We start from the raw sequence: 21,816 nt of genomic DNA on the forward strand, positions 1-21,816 counted from the left end.
TTATATATATTTTCAGTCATCACTGTGAATTCTTCTTACATGCAAATTAAATAAAATGTACAACTTGAAAATGTTACAACAGTACACATTTTTCCCAAAGCAAAGCTCCTAATAAAAGGCAAATACGGACACCACAAAGTTAAAAAAAGAGAAGAAAGGTGTAAGAAACCAAACGGCAGGCGCTATGGACAGGACAGCTTGAGCAGGGAAGATTGGGATTCCAGTGAAGATTTCTCCTGCTGCCAGCCAGGCGAGAAAGAACGGATGGTCATTAACAGATGTCTCCAGCCAACTCCCTCGAGAAGATTCACTCTAACCTGAGAAGCTCCACATCAAAGAGGAGAGTAGCATTGGGAGGGATGACCCCAGGGTGGCCTGTGGCTCCATAGGCCATCTCCGGTGTGCAGGTCAACTTGGCTCTTTGTCCTAAGCTCATCTGGGTTTTGGATGTTGGAGAAAAGAAAGAAAAAAACCACACCAGTATTAGGAGGAAAACAAAGAAAGAATAACTATGTGGCAGTTTTACAGAACTGAGGAGAGTTGGGGCCCATCAGACCCAGCCTTCAGCTTCAAGGTGAAGCTGCCACAGACAGCTCAGACGTAGGTCTCCTGGCTCCTCTGGCTTCTCACAGCAGTTATTATTTAAGTTGCCAGAGCCAGTCTGGGAGTCACACAAAGGCTTTTTAATGCATAGTTTGGTCCATCCTGCCTACACTGGAGCCAGCTGCAGGAGGTGTGAGTTCCTTCTGTGGAGCGCATGGTGCATGTAACACCGTCAGCAGGCGTTAGGAAAAGGCTCTCAGTAACAGATAGGACCAGAGCTTTGTATTCGTGAGAGATCAGTGCCAAAATGCCATTAGGTTTAACTTCTGAAAAGCGTTCAGCAACACTTTTTTCCTTCTTCAGCCACCAGCAGGGACAACTTCAAAACCATTGCTCAAACGCTAATGCTGTAGCACTCAACTTTCTGCTGTTGGGAAGATGCAAAGCAAACAATTCCTACTTAAAAGCGGTACTTATTTCCCTAAACTCTGCCCAAGCCCAAGGGCGGATATCTCTCCTCAGTTGCTGCTTATTCCGGCAGAGCCCTTGCGCCTGGGATGGACAGAAATGCTGGACAGACTAGCTCTGAAGGTAACAGTGCTCTCTGAGATTTGGGGTATCAACAATTCCTGCTCTTCTAACAGAGTATTTTGGGGTGGAGCATTCTCAAACTGCTATTCATGCACCATAACACTCATGATTGAATATTCATTGTCTAAGAGACAACCCCTGATTTCAAGCAGTGATTTTAACTCAGACCTCTCTCCCAAGATCAGACACATCACTGGACTATAGATTACACGATATCGCCTGTTGAATTTTTTTCAGGTCCTATAAAATATGCCAAAGCTAGAGCTTTGATCACTTTAGGTGGAAGAAAAATGTGAATGTGAACTCTCCCACACTCAGGGCGTATTCATACCATGCAGCTGAGGGGATAAAACCCGATGCCCTCCCTTGGGCCCTGCAGGGGTTTGCGTGGGGAAGGCTGTCGGCTGCTCTGAGGGGTCCCTCCAAGCCAGACAGCTGGTACGTCATGCACCGGTTTTAGGCACGGGGCAACCTTGAACTGTTAGAAGTTGAGAAGAGAAATGCAGACACTGCTGACATCTGATAGTCATTAAACCAAGGTTTGACAAAGCTGCGTGCTAGACATAGTGAACTGCCTTTTTCCTAATGCCTTGTGTCAATCACACTCCCCAAACCCCTCAAAACCCTGGGGTGGAAGGAGACTGCCACAAGCTTGACTTCAGAGAGTGATGCAGTAGGAGGAGCAGGAGGGCAGTGTGCTGCCACACTGATTACTGGCTTTTGGCCACTTATTAATTAAGGGACAGGAGACAGGGAGCGAAAGCAGTCAAGGAAGGGCTAAACTGATTCACCCAGCACTTGTTGCCACTGCTTTATCTGCACTGGCTTCTGGTTTCTACAGCACACTGCCGTCCTGAGCTGCTCTTAGGCCTTACTCCAACGCAAATCCTTGAGAGGAAGGTGGGTATGTTTCAGAGGGTCTAGGATTCCTCAAATGGACTTGCTTCTCTGGCTGGAGAGAAGGGAATGCTTGCATTGTTTTCTCCATAGAGCTAGACATCACTTTCTCTTCCATCCCTCTCTGGAAAAGCATGGTTGCATCATTCCTCAGTGGATTGTTTCTCATTTTGCATTCCTCCCTTCTCTCTATTAAAGCATAAGAAGTTGTTCCTGTTAACTAGTTGTTCCTGTTTGAGTGGTTTCCTCCTACACTGAGCTCTAGGACCCCAAAATGGGTAGTCACGAGGAATTTGCACCTTGATCTCATTCACTCTTGCACTTGAGCAGCCTGATTACACTCCTCACTTAGTGGGCCCTCACAACACTGCAGACAAAAAAGCAAGAGCTGGCAATGAATTGCATTGTGTGGCTCTTTTAGGGTTTTACTGTGTTGGCACTCAAACTGTAATTAACGGAGAGCGGTTTCCTTCTTCTCAGCGTAGGGTTGGTCAGTGAATGTTAAGTTTTGTAGCTGGGAGCCTGACGTCATAAAAATTTAACAGTGCAGTTTGGTACCTTATTCAGTAAGGGCCGAAATCTGTAACTCGGTCATGGACGTCATCAAAAACGGCAGCTTCGACTTTTATGGAGTAGCTAAATAGAGGCCATTCCATAAAACGCTGCCACCTGGAACATTTTAGAGGCCACTGGTGTCTATTTGTGGAGCTGCCCACGGGAAAGGGACAGGGCTGATGTGACACACTGGCACCCAGGGAGGGGACTTCACCTCTCCCCTCCCGCACGCATACCATGTGGAAAGCCTCATGGGTCAGGGATGTCCCTGGATGGATGGAGGAGAACTACAGGAAATACTGTGCTCGAATGGATCATGCTTTCAGAAAACCACTCTGTTTCCCACACTGGATTTGGTCACTTGGTCTTGTCACCATTCCACTGGACATTGCTGTGCTCACACCCCCCTCAGCCAGCTTGAAGTTCAGCCAGAATAATTTTTTTGTACCTGTGTAACACCTTCTTCAAATCCTTTAATGACTTCTTGCCTGCCAATCTTGAACCTGAAAGGCTTGTTTCTGTCTCTGGAGGAATCAAACTTCTTTCCATTCTACCTGCCAAAACAAGACACACAGTTTCAATCATCTGAGCTACATCTACATTTAAGTGCTGGGGGGGAGGGAAGGAGTGAAAAATTAGTATCTTGGTCACATCAGCTGCTCATTTCCATTTTCACTTTGAAGCCTCATCCAAAACGGATAAGGCAGGAGAGTCAAACGCAGTGGTACTATATTGTTACCTTTGCCTTCTAGTAATTTAGGCTCTAAAATGGAAATATATTCTTATTATTCTTAATGCACTAGGTTATAACTCATATTGTACCAAACGTTGCACAGACACACAGAAGAGCTGTTGCTCACGCAGTGGAGCTTCCCAGCTAAGTAGATAAAAGCAGGCAGGGAACAAGTGGGAAGCGGCAGAAGACCGAATCCCAACGCAGGTGCCTGATCCAGGCCTGCTCCTAAACACAAAAAAGCTCCCTCAAACCACCCTACAGACAAAGAAACCAAATTTAACATCAATTTGACTAGCTTTACTTCTCGTTAAATACTTACCATTTATTCTAAGGTATCTTTTTAAGAGTGTAACTAACTAAAGGGAATAGTCCTTGCGGAGTACACGTTGGGTAACCAGGGGGCTGTTGCTGTGTGCGGCCCAAAGCCCACCCCAGTCAGCAGGAGCTTCCCACCCACTTCAAACCCTGGGGATGTAGATTCAGGTGTGGGAACTCTTCAGCCAAATTTGCTGCCAGTTAGACGTCTGCAAGTACAGAGCAGCTCCTTTGACTTGTTCCTGCAAATTTATACCAGAACACCTAGAAGGAATATTTGGTACCTTGGACTCTTTACCGTCCCTACTTGATTTACTCAGAAGTACTACAATAACCTGCATTACACAAATGTGGCCATTCGACACCATGCATGTGGAACTTCTACACAACATTACAACTGCGTATGTCTCCTCCTTGTACAGAAAGAACAGAAAAGACTCTGCATTCAAAAAATATGACAATAACAAGGACATTTATATGAATACTCTACCACTCTCATTCTTTATGTTTTCATTCAGCCACAAGTGATGGTCATGGGAACACCTTACTCCTTCCTTCGGATGGGCACAACACTGTTTCAACCCATGTATTACAAACATATGCCCAGATTCTACAGCAAATGGCTAAACCTTCACAAAGTGCTACATGATTAGGTATTCTCATTCTCTTTTCAAACAGTGGATAATTACGGTAGCTTTCAACTTAAAAGTACCTGGTAATTGCTCCTTCAAAATCTGTACTCTGGATATTGCAAGGCTGGGCTGATATTTATACATTAGAACAACTTTTTTCTTTGTAATGCTGTAGTGCCAGTGTTCTGGGCATATACCATGACCCTCGTGTACAAGGTGCTGTACAAAGGAAAGTTCATTAATAAGCAAGTATCTGAGAAATTTTCTGGTTGAAAACAACACTACGAAGCACAGCTTTGATGATAGAAAATGCTGAGAAATACTGCCTTTATGATCCAGTATGAAAAATACAGTCTTACTAGTTTCTTTTCATTAAAGCAGTTATATTAATTGACCAGCTTGATGCACAAGTTTCATTTTTCAGTGAAAACCAATAGTTACTGTCCAAACAGCAAAAAAAAAGGCATATTTTGCTTGCTTAAAAAGTCTGTGTTACGAATCAAAGGTAAATCTAAAGAGATGTGCCAGAACGAAAAACAAAGACTAAAAGGGTAGGATTCATCTTACCAGCCTTTAAGCTTCTAAGATGTAGTCAGCTACTTCTGAGCTAATTACTCTGTTTCCCTCTATAATCAAGTCAGAGAAAAATGCACTTTCAGGGGGCAATTCATCTAACCAAATCTAGGGATCTACATTAGGACATAATGAATTGCATCCTAGCAGTGCCTATTTCTTTACAATGAATATAAGGGAAGTCCAAACAAACAATCAGCTCAGACATAGATGTCTCCAAATTCATTAGTAGTTAAATCAGCGGTGATGGCATTCTGGACTTGCAGTAACAAGTACACACTATTTGATCATTCCAGTGGGGTTCTGTGACTAGGTATTTTACACCAATATTAAAATCAAATGCCATATTGAAGCAAACTAGCTGTTAACCAAGTCCAACATTTGTCAAAGTTGGTACGTCAGTGATGCATGTGCATAAGGCCTGAGGAGGAAAATCAAGGAACAACCTGCCTATAAGGTATGTCTCATAGCCTCCACCATTAGCGCTTGTCATATTCCTTAAGTTTTTCACAGCATAATACTGAAGTATTTTGTGTATGCTCTGATGCAAGTACATACCCATAGTATTCCTTAAGTTTTTCACGGCATAATACTGAAGTATTTTATGTATGCTCTGATGCAAGTACATACCCATATTATGCAAGAGATGGGCTCGGTGATATCTCTAAATCCTCTCCACGCAGGCTGGGGCGGAGTGCACCAGCTGCCTGCACAAGACTTTCTAGTTACAGACAAACATGGGTTCATCTGTACTGTAGAAAACCAGCCTGCATATGGAGGAGGGCACGCGGGGAGAAGCAGCTCAGGGGGGAACTCTCAGGCATATCATATAATCCTTTTTGAAGTATTTGATCTTAAATTTAAATGGCAGCCCTTCCTCACAGCAATTTTATTTTTAAACATATCATAAAACCTTATGATTCTATGAAATGGAAGGAGACTATTACAGAATCCCAATATTTAATAGTTTTAACATTAAAACTTAGTACTGTCATTACAGTCTTCATGTTCAAAGCAGTACGCAAACATTAATTATTCTTCACAGCAGCCCAAGGAGGTAGAAGAAGATATTTACTATAAAATAGCCTCAGTCTGGAAGTTCAGATTCAGATGCAAAGTTCCACAACACTTTAGTACACTTCCACTTCATTTTGTAACTAAATCCTATTAAAATACTTAGCTTAAAGGTCTGATGGTTTACTAAATACCACACATCAAGTCAGCGGCAGAACCAGAATTAACTCTTCAGAGATCCTGACAACAGCTACTGCACAATGTTTCCCATTTAAAATAATGTTTCTATCTGCACACAAGCTTGCAAGTCTAATATATATCATACAAAAATTGACTCCCATTTCACCATCGAAAGCCTATAGAGCATGTGTTAGGTCTTGTGGAAGAAAACATCCTGCTTCTCCTATGTTTACAGCAACATCCTATTTTCAGCAACGGCTGAAAATTCATCAGGAGATGAATTCAGAAATGTAACCTCCTCTGTCATCACCCCACCTTATTGCTTTTGGAGGACAAACTGGGATTCAAAGTGTCAGATGTGTCCATATTCACCAAAGCTCTGGCAGGAGGGTCAATTTTTACATGACCGCCCTTTAAACGCACATCTAGTTTAGAAATGAGTCAGAGTCCCCATGTGCCCTGGAGAAGTTCCGATCCGGATTTAGATCTGAACTTTATCTCTCTATTTCTGAAAGTTAGAGTTGACTATTCAGGCTCCTGGGAGCTAAAACAGCATAATGTTTTATTTTCTTTCTGGCTAATGCATCAATTGATTTTCTTTTTATGAAAAAATTGATTTGGTTAATATTCTTCAACAAGGACGGATGCCCATCTTTACCCTGCTAGCACCTTTATTTATCTAGCTAACAACAAGGAGAAAAAACTCCACAATCTGGAACTGAACGATGACATTGTTTTGCAAAGTCAGAACAATCAATAAGACTGAGCAAGGACATCTAGATGCCTATATGCTTACTTGTTATAATAACCTTACATTTGATTCTGAAAGGTAACAATCACTGTATTAAAATAATTAATCGTACAAACTCAGTTATGACAGTATTGTGCGGATTTGAAAACATTCTGATCTACAACGTTTTAAAAATTAGGTGGCTGTAGAAAAGGAGATGTTTCAGATCATGGGTCCTAATCATTGAAGTTCAGCCCACTGAAGCTGAAGATCAAAGAGTAAACAAATCATTTCGTTAAGGAACATGACTAGAGATCCATCTAAACTGCCAAAAATACAATGCCATTTGGGCTAAAAGAGCAGCGAAGACAAAACTTCAGTCTAGGTTTAACACAAGCTATTATTTCTTATTAAAGATAGGTGTGTCTGCACTAGTCTTTTAACATGAATTAACTGAGGTCAGTCAGCCTCAGCTAAGATGACATCATTTAGGTCTGTTCCCTAAGGGGAGAGGGCTAATGACACTGTACTTGCCCAGTAACTTTTGAATCTTTTAGCCAATTTCAACCGAGTTTGACAGAGGAGTAAGGTTCATGCTGACCTAAAGACCCTATGCATGTAATAAAAAGAAATCTGCATAGGAAGAAGATCCTGTACGTGCTTCTACCGAGAGAAAGACTCAATCTTTATTTGTTATCAGAGAATCTATATTATTGAGGAGAGGTCAGGAACAGAAAGACATGAATGCTGCAGCTGGACCACAGTCTAAGCTTCTTTTTACCAGAGGGTTCCTTCATCTGAGAATGATTCAGCTGGGAATTCAACCAACTACATAACACAGATCCACGGAGCCAGCCCAGCTATTTAGACACCTAATTTACACCTATGGTCCCAACAAAATCATGCCCCAAACCACGCCCTAATCATTATCTATACAAAAGATGGATGAAGAGAGAGAACACTGAAGGCCCTCCGTAGGTAGCCTGTCAAGCTTACATGTCTGAATCTGGAAAATTTATGTGTAAAATTCCACTGCTGATGTTAGCCATCTCAAAGGTAGAAATTGCATCTCAACCTGTCATCTAGGCTACTTCTACAGCTAATGGTGAAAGAGAGGTATCTCCAAGAATGATTCATCCCACCGAGATCTAGATGTTAGGACTGCAATAACCTCCTGGAATTGGTTATCATTCTCAGTTAGTCAACTAGCTTACAAAAGTTAAAAAAGTTAACAACATTAATTTTAAACACTGGACTGCCAGCTTTTTATAGGGCCCTAGCGAGGAGGTATTAACCCATCTGTCCATACTTAGATGAAGCAGACCGAATTGCATCCCAGGCTTTGCTGGTTCCAGTGTTTACTGAATTATTTATCCTTGCAATGTTGACACATTCTGGGAATCAGAAGATGGAGATTGTAATCCAGGAGAAATCCCTTGATTTGACTAGCTGCTCTCCTTTTGTCTTGTACAATGGGATTCACTTACCTCACAAGTATTAAGGGGATAAATTGAATAGGTGACTTTCAAAAAACCAGCAATATTCATCTGCAAAGTATTCCATTACCTCATTTTTTCAAACTGTAGTCACCTACAGAATGTAAAGGCAATACATACACCTGAAGACAGCTACTTTGTGAACATATGTTGGCAGCAGAAAGAGGGGCAGATATTCAGAAGCTGTTTCTAGGACACTATCATGTTTCATTTTACGTAGACCAGACGTTCTTCAGGACAGGGACTATATTTTGATGCCCTTTAATGCAATCACCTTTCCAAGTATGCCTTGTAATAAATCTGTGCTGTTACAAACTTGTCATTCAGTTTGGTTCCTAGGACTCTCGGAGGCAGCATTTGCTGCAGTTAGTGTTGCTGTGGGTTAAGAATTTTTTATCTCAAGTGTTTCTTCTTTTCCTTAAAGTATATTGTTTCTATGTCAAAATATGTCAATATTCTGTTGGGAGAATTTCACAAAAGGCTGGAAATTCTGATTTTCCCCCCATTTACAACCTATAACTATTACTAATATACACTTTTAGTCTGGAAAATATGTTACCGGGAAGTTTCTAGAAACCGTGCAAAAGTTTTTATGTCAACATTGACATCTTCACAGCATATAGAGCAAGATACAATTCAGCAAAGCGGAGGTCTTCAGCATAATCTATTAGGAGTGGTGGGAGAAACATATCCATAAAGTCACAAATCACATCCCAGGTTGGTTTACACCAGCAGAACTCTACTGATTTCAGTGGTGTTATTTGCATTTTACATTACAATAGATCAGTTCTCTTCAGGACTCAATTCTGACATACTGCAGTAAAGCAGGACAACTCTTCTGTGTCCAGTGGCGTTCCCCCCTAGCTCGTGGCCGAGTCTCATGCTAACACACCTGAAAAACCCGCAGTTTTCCATCAGGAACAAGAAGAGTTCCCGTATGTCTTTGTGTTAAATGGAGAGATCTGGGCAACACTCTTCTAGGCAAACACAGTCAGTGCCTTGTGTTTGTGCTTCCCAGGGAAATGCCTAGAGGACCTAGCGTGCCTCAGCAATCCAGCTCATTCCATCAGAATACCGATCTGCGTAAGCCAGATACCTCACACCTCTGACATCGTTCTTTGCCATTTCATTAGTACCTCAAAACGCAGTTCACTGTTTTACACCTTTTCATCATAGCAACAGCTCACAGTAATCTGTAGTTATGCCTGGCCAGGAGCCTCCTTCCAAACATCCATGCAGTAAGTAGCATACACCTCCGATTTCCTTGATTTGACTTCCAAAGCAAACTCTTTTCTGGACAAATTTGGCATCTCATCAATTTTACTGATGAAAATTGTTTTCATCAGAAATGATGATTGTTGTAATGGAAATAAAGAAAGAGTGTTGAATGTGAGCTGGAGGATGCTTTCATTTCCTACGCTATGTTTGAACAGTGGGCCATCTTACTGTGTCCTGCATGGGGACTTTGGCAACCGAACTGAGAAGGGAAGCATGCCTTTTCAAGGCAAAGGTTCAATAACAGAGGTTTAGCACCACTGTAAACACAAACTCAGGTTTTCCCGGCTACCGTTTCCTCTGCTTAATATAAACAAAGCCTTATGAGGGAAAAAGGATTTGCTTGCTTAAACTGTATTTTCCTGACAGTTTACAGCCACTTAAGAAAAAATGATTAATCTTTTTAAGGGAATTTTCAGTCTAGACGGGTAATAGTTGAAGAGACTGAGGGGTGCAGCTCTGCAGCGTATCAGCTCTTTACCACAATTTTTTTGTTGTTTAAAAAGGCAATAGCAATGATTTCAATGTGCCATTTGTTGCCATGACAAACAATCACTGACTCGAAGTATAGAAACAGCAAATGGATAGCGGTGGTGGTCACTTCTTAGTTCCTGTTACCGCCGCGCACTTCAGTAACGGTTGATCTTTTCAACGCAGGCACCCTTGCTGCTTCATTTTCTTCATGTATTATATACTCATATATCTTTAATGTGGAGTAAGAGCAACACAATCAATTATTTATTATGCAGCTGACAGCGTACAATGAAGACACAACAGACAACTATTCAATAATGCATTACCATGCTCTATATATCAGTGTTGCGTACAACTACAAGACAATATGAAAGAGCCTTGCACTTAGCTTGACTTCACAGCCAAGAAAATTACATGCAATTGTCTAGTTCACTCTACTGAAAGGCATTAGTCTGTCCTAATGGCTTTACAGATTTGCATATTTTTAAAAGAGAAGAAAAAGTAGATTTACCCTCAAGGCAGATATGAAGCTTAATAAGCATATTCTACAGGAATTGTAAGGAGACCAAAATAATTCCTCTGGTATCCTGTTGCCTTAAACCAGTCATTTTATTTTAGGTTTGATTCTGTTACCATTACAAAGTTCAGCTGTAAAATATACATGCGCTGCAGCACAAGGCAGATTTCATTTGAATACGCATGGCAGAATCAGGTCAATCTGGGTATGCTAATGAGTATTACAATAGATGTCTAAAGCAACATTTTAGAGAGAATATATTGCTACAGAAGTACTTCGCATCTCTTGCATCTCTACCCTTAAATACCATGTCCTGTAACACAGGTTCTGGAGGGAGAGGGAACAGTCCTGACTGGGCTAGGTCCTTCTGTCCCTCCTCTCTGGTACCAGCCATGAAGCACAAAGAGCAGTTCAAAAGCATGGCTGTAACACAAAGAAGATATTTTGCAAGATTTCCCACCCAAACACATGAGGCAGAGCTTAGCCAAAGAATTCTGGCCGTCTAATGCACCAAGATAATCGGACAGTAGAATTAATCTCTTTTTTTTCTTCTTGGTTTCATTCTCAGTCTCATCCTATGCCACAATGCACACATGTATTTCCTCCCCCCACCATTTTTGGTTTATGATTGCCAATGCAATGGTGGTATGGATTTGATATTTTAACCTGTAGGACATATATGAATGTGCAGAGGACCTTCCGCTGGGAAGTTATGCACTTCAGTAGGGGGTTAAACCCCATGGAAATAGGTGAACGTGATAGCAACCTGTCTTTCAGTGTATGGCAAAAGAAGGGCCCAAGCTAGGTCACCAAAGCTTCTGAATACAGATCTGGGTGCAGGCAGCATGGAAAAACACCACAGAAAGCAGAAAAGGATCTTCAGACATTTCTTGGGAAAGCTCTGAGCATGGCTCCAAGATCAGATGAGAGAGGTTTTTGGGGAGAAAAGAATCAGCTTCCCTATTAGTTAATTCTTCTTCTGCTCACGGAAAAGGGATATTGCATGATCTGCCAGAAGAAACACCTTCCCAACCCAATATAACAATACTGCATCAGCAGTTAGGTGTGCTTTCATGACAAGCTGTGCCCAGACTGGGCATCCTTTGATTTGCAAGCATCTAGACTTCCAGTATGTGCCACCACTTCTTTCTGAATAAAATCTGTGCTGAAATCTTAATTTATCAGTGTAACTGATAAACTTCTGATTCCCTTTGCTTAAGCTAGCAACAGTCTAGTGACAAATCTACCCATCTCTAGTAGGACATTGGATTAAGAGACTATGCATACTCAGCGACAATAAATTTGAGCATGAAAACATATATTCTTAATGTGTTACCACTTAACACGAAGATGTTAAAACGGTATGTTGGTCTTTGGGGCATTTGGAACTGAAAAATAACATTTGTCCCCACAGTTCTTAAATAAGAAGGAGAAAAAGAAAAACATTCTTGGAAGAAGAGAGATACACACACAAGATGCAACCAGAGAAGAAAACACAGTTTATAAAAATGGATGCTGACTGAGCCATATAAGAAGGCACAGTCAACATGCCAAGATTACATATACTCTAAATAAGTCAGATACTGCTGTTCCATCATGATCTCATATGTACATAAAACATACATAATGCAGAAGTCAAATGTTTTTTTATCCAGGGTATCCATCTTTCTGATCTAGACTGGTCAGACATCCCTGTAATATGGCTTATTTTAGAGATGCAGTATAACCTTCCTGGCTGGTATTATGCAATATCCTCTCCCTTCACAAGCGTTCAGAGAATTCCTGGGGAATTGTCTCCTCCCGCCCACGATTCCATGCAGGAAAATGAGACATGACTTCACTGGCACCAATTTGGGGCCACCATGGGGCCTCACATCAGTGTAACAAACAGAGTTTCCAAGGTAATCAGGTGAAACACACTGCTGTTTCACTCAAGGAACGAATCCCTTGCTCAAGAGTAGAAAAGGACAGGCATCCAGATGCTGCAAGCTCTTCACTGACATGGACAAACCGAGGACTTCTAGGGAGCTAAAGACAGTTGAGATTAATTCCACCCAAAACTACTTGATCACAGTCAAGATTAGTGAAAAAATGCAGTTTAAAACCACATTGGTTTTGATTTGTGCACCAAACGTCTTCCTATGGATTATGTCGCCTAAGGTCCTTTAGACTCAGTGATCACAGATCTACCTAGATCTACCTAGTCACTTACTGTATAGTAATACATACAGTAAACATGCTGTAGGAATAACAGAAGACAAAAGCCACTTCTAGTCTTTGAATGAACTCTGAGAAGGGTTTATTAACAAGTTATGTATCGGGTAACCCTCATTATGTTGTCAGAAGTTCAGCCTACCATTAAGATCAGATAAACCCAGGATTTTGCTAAGCAGTATTTATCATTTGCTGCAACACTCCAGTGGAAGAATGTCTTATTTGGATACCATTATTTTTCTAGGCTGTCCTTTTAAAAGATATATGAGATACACTCATCAAAGGATCAAATCTTTCTATAGATGTATAGTTTGTTCTTCCCACCTACTACGAACGCACCTGCTTTCGCAAAAAAGAGTATTTTTGCAGTATTGTTTTGAATGTAAACAGTGTTTTATGTGCTCCAAGGCAGACCCTAGCAGTGTCATAAATATCATTCTCCCTGTAAACTCTGAGAGTTTACTTCTGAAATAATATTAGCTATGAAATTCTTCTTTTGCCACATTTGTTTCCTATTTTTGTTCACCGTTCCTGGTGTTGCAGATTCTTATTGGTGTAAACTGGCACAGTTCCCCTGACATTAATGAAAGTACAAAAATATATGTAGCAGTTTAAGACCTGGATCATGGTAATTTAAAACTAAGTTGAATGATGCACTCGGGACTATTCTCCAGAGAAGAATCCTGCAAGAATACGAACAGTGCAGATTTGTGATCAGAGCAAAAATCTGGATGTCAAAAAGAATAGGTTCTGTCACCAAACAGCTGGGTAAGTATAACTCACCTTCGTTTTATTCCCTGTGAAATGACTGTAGTTTCACCAAGGTCAGAAACAGAGTCACTAGCATATCCAGCAATAATATTATTAATTAATATACTTTGCCTTAGGTATCTCGAAAGGCTTCATTCAGCAAGCCTTTAAAGTATCTTCATAGCCACAGTGGAAAGGAGCTATTAACAGCGCAGTTTGTTATTATAAATAGGTCTTTTCCATCTCTAAGTTTTGATCTCAGTGATCTTATAAACGAACTATGGAAAAAGTGGCAGCTGTTATCTTGACAGATGGGTCTCAGGCATTGCTCTGCTGGACATTAGACAGTCGTCTCTCTGGAGAACAATAGGAATTTCCAAGTGCCTGTATCTATTTTCATCTATTTAACAAGCCACTCATGTCTTGGACTAGTGAAGGGAAGAAGCACGGAGAATGCAAAATAAATGTTTTAGGGGAGAACATCTCAGAGAAAGGGGTGAGAATCAGATAAGTATCACCTATTAGTGACTTTCCCCTTGAGTTTTACTCAAGTGACAGACAGAAGAAGAATCATAAGTTTCTTAAAGAGGCAATGAAGACCAAGACCAACAGGCACTTCCAGAAGGTGAGATACAGAAAGCCTGTGCACTGAGTGAAGTGCAGCCTATAGTCAGCTAGCAGGACACAATAAGTACAAGGATGCACCTCAATTTTCAGCTCTTCCTAGAATTTAGCATCATCACCCATTTTTGGATGTAGAGCTTTGACTCTGATTTTAAGGACAGACACAAGCCTGAGACAGGTTCATCCTTTTCAAAGGGTTGTTGGTAGAGACGGTGCTGCTGCCCAACTTTTCTATCATCATCAACATTTGCCAAGAGCATCACGAGTTCAACTCCACCTCAAGTTTGAATTTAAACCCATGTCCTTCACCTTTTCTGATGGTAGTCTCATCATCGGACAACCAAACACTCAGTGGGATCACCCTCTATGCTCCCCCCTTGAATCTGTATGGTAGCTGGAAATGGAGAATGATGAAGTTAGGAGAAAACTAAGCAAGTAGTAATCAGGCAGGTCAACGGGATGGGCAGAGACCTGAATCCCAATCCTTGCTCACAGGATTGTGAGTTCAGCTGTGCCTGATGTTGTGTAGGGTTTGTCCCTGCATTGTTCTCATTGACTTTAGTAGGAGTTTGAGGATGGACTGCTCAGACCATAATGTTTTTCCAAAAGCAAAAGTATTTTCACACTCAGGACCGCTGCAAACGAAAGACATTGTAAATGAAGCCAGTTTAGATACTACAAATAGAAGTAGTATTCAGTCCATAGACACAAACAATAAAGATAAACATTGCCAAAAATAACGCAATAGCATAACAGAGTGGAAAACAGCGCAAGTTGAGAGTGGAGCAAACAGGGAAGTGCTACATAAACAAATGTATTACTACACCAGCAATGAAAAGCTGGAAGATTTCAGACTCTACAGCAAAATGTGTAATCTTATCATCTGTAAAAGCAAAGACAGAGATGGTGAATACACTACAAAACTCGCAAGAATTGCTGTAGACCAGACAGCTCTCTATCACAGGTCACGCTATCTTTTATCATCCCAGCAAGTGTAACTGAAAAAGTAGCATCCTATATGACTAACTTACTATACGAAGTCAGTAAAAATTTGTTCCTAACAATCAAATGGCAAAAATACAAATCACAGTAACAAAGGATGTTTTTCTGCAGAAAAATAATGGATGTCCTGTTCAATTTTATCCAACATTCCAAAGAAAATACAATTCAGGGTTGGATGGAATGAAACATTTTGCTTCAGAAAAAAAAAGCCTTATGTTCATCTGAAATGTTTCATGCTAGTGAGAATACACTGCTTTGTTTTCAGATTACTAATATGAACTACTTAAATTCAGCTTTGATGAGGTCTAGGGAGCTCTTGAACACCACCACCTTTCCAATTATTTAACACCAAGTATTGTTTAGCTATGTCCAAGCTAAAAGATACCAGAGCTATTAAGGAGAAAACATAAAAGGAAAAGAGAAAAGTTAAAATTCTTAAGGAGCATGCTGAAGGGAAAGTGTATCAGCTAAAATTCAAGTATCCAGACAGCCAAACCAGACAAAAGAAAGGCAGAAGTGACCTAAAATTTGGATCAAAGAAGCTGAGATTTATGTGGGAAGGATACAGTTATCTGGCCTAAAATAATCATTCATCCAGATACTCAGAGGTATCCTACATCACTTTTAAAAATAATTGAACAGATCTTCCCTGACCAGGTAACACGGCTTACTTTGTAATCCATAATATGTAATGTTAGGGGACATGTAAAAGCTCAATTCATTTCGTCTGCTGCTTCCATTTTCCCATTTTGCACAGCAAAGAAACAGGTTTGTGGGAGTTAATTTATCTCAGTTTTGTGTACCATTTTAATGCTTAAACACGTATCTGCAGATTTACTGTCTGCCTGCATAGAGAGTTTCAGTGATCCCGCTCACATGGGCAGCAACCACCCAAGCTACTGAGTCTTTGGAAGTCATTCATCAGAACTCTAAGTACTCTAGCTGTTCGTGTTATCAAACAGTTGCCAGGAAAAAAAGGAAATAAAATGGAAAATTTCATAAAACCAACAAACTTAAGTAATCTAAGTTTCAAATGAATTAAAAACCCCCTGCTGATTCAACTCAAAACTGACATGGGCACAAATCTATCTCCTGGGAAAACAAGTTTATTTGTGGCTTTTTCATGAAAAAGGATACAGAGAATTTAAATTTCTTAGTATATCTAATCTGTGTCCCCTAACACAACTGAATATCTGTGAGCTCTTGCCTGCTCACGTGACCAAAGATCACTAAGGACACAGCCAGGCACGCTTAAGCCATAACTCTATTTTAACAAGAACAAATCACATGAAAGCATGTTCTGCATCTCATTTCGCATCTCACGTGTTCTGCACAGTCTGTGGGCTCAGGCAGTATCCTAGAGACACAGAGCACCATATATTGCATTCCTATTTTGTCTGTTATAAGCATCCACCTAGCACAGTATCACTGTGTAGTAAAAACACTATTTTCACCAAATCCACCTACCATTTTTGGCACCATTTTATGGCCTTCAACTTACTAACCTGCCCTGAAGACAGGACACTCTGATTCATGAGAACCCCCTCATCATCAGTACTTGTTCTTTACGTGCATGTAATTCGGATGAAGACTTTTCCTGTATGTCCACGACCTTGGCTAATGCTCTAAATAAACCTGTGCTTTATTGCTTATGACATGCTCCCAAATGATGGTTTTCAAATTTTTCGAGTCTTTCTTTGATACCGGAGTCTCTGCCAAGATCATTAATCGGCTGTATTTTCTTGTTGATAAGCTGAAAGGCTTAGCTGAATTTTGGTTTTGTCGTGTTTTGCACCAGTGGTTCCTCTCTCTTTTAGACATCATGGCATCATGATGGTGTTCAGGCAGTACCTGTGGCTTTTCCTGACTGCCAGCTTTGCAACAGTATCATGCAAGCTACCCCTCTGCTGCCTTGCACAGCTACTTCACTCTTCCATCACACCTCATATGTTGGGGAAAGTTCCATTGCTGCTACCTGTAAGGTTTCCAATTCTGAAAATGCTCAGTGGAGAACTTCATGTCAGGCAGGGTGTGGCACGTAATCATGACTCCTGTTTCTGAGCCCTACCACACAGGTTTCACAGATGGACTGCAAGACCACTATTCTCTGCAGGCCTGCAATTTTAGCTGCTTCTCCGCCTTCAGTAAAGTGTTCTAAGTCACTAACGGATGGATACCTGACACATAGGGCACTGCTGCTTCCACTACATCCTGCATGTCAGCCTGAATACTTGGTGAAGGAGAGATATCTAAAGCTATCATATTATTTGCAGGATCAAAAGTCTAAGCCAGCCATAACAATTCTGGTAATTCAATTCTTGATCTATGCATATTTCTGTAATTTTTGTGTGCTTTGCCTTTTTAAGTCAAAACATCATCTGCCTTGCTTGTGCACTGTGTGCCCTAGTGTTTACCTTCTAGCAAGAGGATCATATATTGCCTTCTGTCCTTATGGCACTTCACTTTTTTACTTGCTGTTCACGGCCTTCTTAGAGAGGCGGTCACACGTTTCAAAGCCCAGTATGGTTGGTATTTAGCAGCCAATTCTCCAGGCAAAAAATACTGCTTATAAATTTTTGCACAGCTTGTGAACGAACCAGCGAGTCCTTCTGTGATCTGCTGTATTGGGAACCATGGAGTTAACAAGAATGATTTGGTCCGTTATGGAACATTGCCCCATCACATGCTGATCACGTAATAATGAACAGCTAAAAAAGACGCAATAGAGGAAACAGTTTGTCCCAAGAGGACGCCAAAGAGGAAGTAGCTGGGGAGCGATGAACCTGGTGTTGAAAATCCTGCAGAACGACCTTGAGTAGACTACAAAGGACAGCGAGGAAGATGAAGAATGATGAAGAAACGACCACCCGAGCACTTAGTAGCCCCCCTGTGTAAAAACGACACATGCGCAGAGGGAGCGTTAGATGTGTAACAAAGATGAGAGGTGCTCCTGGGACAGGCTGGCCCCCTGTCACGGGACAACCACCAAAGGATAGGATAAAAAGAGGGAAGCCCCTTGGTTTGGTGAGGTACCCAGCCGTATAGAGGACAACGTTGCCTCCCCGGGGACACCTGGAAAGATGGAGCCTAACACCTGAACCACCACGCAAACACAGAAATGGGTCCTCTATATGCGATCATCTGTTTCGGCATGAATTTGCTTGCTGGGTCGGTATGTATTTAAAGCAATAAACTGCGTAACAGCTAAATGCAAACAGAGTGTCTCTGAATGAGTGGCCACCAAGATACACTGAGCAGGTGTCATCCCATCCCAGAACCCTCCTAATACATCTGCCCTTAATACTAAGGTGGCCTCCATAATGTAAACAGCCTTTTCTGCAAAAATCTGAACACCGGACTCCAGAGATTATGACACTGGACTCCTACACCGCAAATGTTAAATTAACATTTTGCTAAACAGTTTCATAAATATGTCCTTCATCAGTGCTTTCCCAAGGGTTTAAAAGAAAGTAGGGTGATTTTTAAAAAAACAAGTGTTTTATAAACCAGCTGCAGTTGGATTGCAGCATTGTATTAAGCAGAGAATTCATTTTTGGAGCAAATACAGCAGCCTGCTTCAGTTTAGGTGTAATATTTTTTCTATGTCTGTTACAGCAGATTATGTGGATAATACAAGAACAGCGCACCTTGCAAGGAGCCAGAACTTGTTTAGTTGCATCTCTTTGAACGGAACTGCTATATAGGACCATGAAACCTAAACACTGGTGCATTGCAGATTGTCATTTTTAGCTGCTGCAATACCACGTCTTGTTTTGGTGACTACTGCCAGATGACATCATCTTGTAGCAACTTTTTCAGTGGAGCAGCCAAAGCTGCTTCTCCTGGGATATTGTTGACTAGAAATCCAATGACACCATATTTTGAGGGCTTTCTTTTCTTTTTTTTTTTTTTTTTTCTTTTTTTTGGTCTTCCTGCTTCAAGTAAGACTGGAAGGATGGGAAGGAAGAGGAATTACAGAGTCGTATCAGCAAGGAAGGTAACAGATGGCCCTGGGAAAGGCAGAGATGCAAATACTGTTGTAGTACAGCCTAAAGGTGGATCACATCTACACCCAATAAACACATAAGCAGTATCAATTCTTCAGAACTGGTGCATGCATGGATACATACAATTCTATTTTCTCACATTAGCTTGAGCTCTGTGTCAGGTTCTCTATCTAGTAATCTAATAGTGGCTAGAGGTGAAGCCCTAGCAGTGAAAAAGAACAACAGGAAGGCCTTGTTTGCCATGCTGCAAGGATGATTTTTTCTACGAATGCTTCACAGGCTAAGAGCATGACATCAGGCTGTCACGTAACATGGACTGCAGGTCCAGGCTGCATGTTTGAATATATTTGTCTTGGCCTCCACGTCAAGTTCGAATTTTAGAGATGCACTGTGCATGTTCAAATCAAATACCAAACTTCCTCTGGGTGAGCTCCAAGACCTGTGTTGACTCTTGGTATTGCTTAATAAAGAGGGGAGGCCAATGTAAACTACAGATTTTTGTCATTTTTTTCAGATGATCTACTGCTTTGCACAGCCATAAAACGATACGGATTTTCACACATGACACAAAGTTGACAGTGAGCATTTCTAGCTATGGCACAGTGTATGGTTTTACTCTAAGGCAGACAGACTTTGCCCCAATGACCAGGAGAGCACGTTATCTGATCCCTAATTTGTTTAAACACTCCATAGAACCTTTTTAGGCTGGTGCCTAGATATGATCTTTATTTCTGTCTTTGTGGTGACAGTGCTACCAGACTAAGTGCACTGGGCCACGTCTCGGTTTGGTTGCTTACATCTCAATCATTTAAGCTCTCAGAACAGAACACAAATCAGCGCCACTTGTATTTTTAAGGTTACAAGAACGCCTAACCCTTGTTCCGATCTCATTCAGAGCAACTTCAACATCCTGCTTGCTCTGCTAAGGTGTTAAAGAATGCAAACCAGGAGCGCTACCTTTATATCTGCTTCAGAAGCCTTCATGGAGATTAGGAAGTGTTGCTCCAATCTATCCCACCTTGCTATCTGGACACAAAAGTTCTATGCCACCTTGCTATCTGGACACAAAAGGTCAGATTTTAAGCTGGGGTAAACCAGTTGAACCTCAAAAAGGTCAATAGAGCAACGCTTGCTTGTCACAGCTGTGGAGAAATTCTCACTGAGCCACTCCAGAGATATGAGACTTGGGATATAGGGCTCTTTCCCACCACATACTCTCCTATAACCATTTTCTATCCTCCTACACAGTTTCCCTAGCTCCCTAGATATTCTGTTCAATTTCTTGCTATATTTTTTTTTTCCCACTTGCTGCTGTATTTAAAGACAGTTTGCCTTCCTGGAAGCCAGACAATTAACATGTTCTAATCCTTGTGCCACAAAGATTTTCTAACATGGAATTACTCTGCTGGACCCAGGACTAATAAACCTTGGTGGGATCACAAAAGATACAGTGAGAATATTTCCCCACAACTTCTTATTCTTAACAGCAATAAACAGCACACCTGGATCCAAACTTTCTTCATTTGTTCTTGCATCAAGAGCCTTCTCAGAGGGCAGGAAGGAGAAATGATACAGAATCATAGATACAGCCTCTCTCGGTGTCCTTGCAAATACACTTTGAAAGGACCAGAATTCAAGAGAGGTCTTTGTGGTTTAATTTGTGTGAAGAAAAAAAAAGACCTGTGCATGAGACACAAAAATAGTTGAGTTTCAACACCTTTTACTGCAAAAGCAGGACATCTGATGCTAGATGGTCATATCAGTCAGGGGCTGCAAGAATAAATGAGGATTTTCTACAAAATTCCTCACCACAGACATATAAAAATTAGTGTGTTGGCTGAGCACAGAACAAAATGAATATGTTTCATTACCTTAAGATAATGATTATATTTTATTTTTGTTTTGTTCACCAAATTCAAAGCAAACCAAGCCAGGTTTACTTTGGCTGGTTTTGCTGCATTGGTGTGACTTTGCTAAAAATAGGCAAATCAAACCAGAGCTCCCTACTCAAGTTTGACCCTATATTAATAGAAATATGCATGACCCTGAGACACTCCTACATTAAACAGTCTGAGTCAGGGCAGACTCCCTGACTCATCCAAATTGCTTTTCTCATTTTGGGTAACTTGGAAATAACAGTGGCATAGATGTCGCAGGAGGGGCAGTAAGCAATACTTGTATTACTACCTTCATTTTTGGAAATTTGGTGTGCCTGCTACAGACAGCTAGAGGAAGGCAGACATAAAATAAATAAATCAAACTCTTGCTTGTATAGATAGACAGGATCTTGCCCTATTAGTGTGTCAAGTGCCAAGGCACAAATTGGATAGTGTGTTCAAGAGGAAGAAAAAACCCTCTATCCTGCTGTTTACTTGCACCCGCTGGCACATACTATTAAATGCGTATGCCTTGGAGGAGTGCCAACCTACCCCCAGGAAATTCCGGCCCATCTTGAAGAGAGTCATCATTTACTACTGAAAAAAACGAATTAGCAAGGGCAGTAAGAGGCTGAGATGAGCCGGTTTAACTTTCGCTGGCCCCAAGCCAAATATGCAAGCAAAGGCTTAAGAGAACTTTCTTCTGATGCCTCTGTGCCAACAATAGATGTGGACAGGACAAATATTTACAGACCTAAAGTGGAGGGAGACTAAAGGGGGGGGGGGGGGCGGCGCAATGGGGCTGAGGGGTATA

The 21,816-nt window shown here is 41.2% G+C and overlaps 1 protein-coding gene across 1 annotated transcript in view; it reads right to left on the reverse strand.

Moving 5' to 3' along the window:
• Positions 1 to 37: 37 nt before the first annotated feature.
• The window catches only part of FKBP1B (FK506 binding protein 1B, 12.6 kDa), a gene marked incomplete at its 5' end in the record, with an annotated part of 46,043 nt that continues 24,264 nt past the window's right edge, over positions 38 to 21,816 (reverse strand). Inside the window, 3 exons of the mRNA XM_009710602.1 lie at positions 38 to 436; positions 3,035 to 3,136; positions 15,685 to 15,695. Coding sequence (XP_009708904.1) covers positions 308 to 436; positions 3,035 to 3,136; positions 15,685 to 15,695 — 242 coding nt within the window. The remainder of the gene's footprint in view (positions 437 to 3,034; positions 3,137 to 15,684; positions 15,696 to 21,816) is intronic.

The sequence above is a fragment of the Cariama cristata genome, unplaced genomic scaffold (genome assembly GCF_000690535.1).
Source record: "Cariama cristata isolate BGI_N322 unplaced genomic scaffold, ASM69053v1 scaffold342, whole genome shotgun sequence".
Taxonomy (NCBI): domain Eukaryota; kingdom Metazoa; phylum Chordata; class Aves; order Cariamiformes; family Cariamidae; genus Cariama; species Cariama cristata.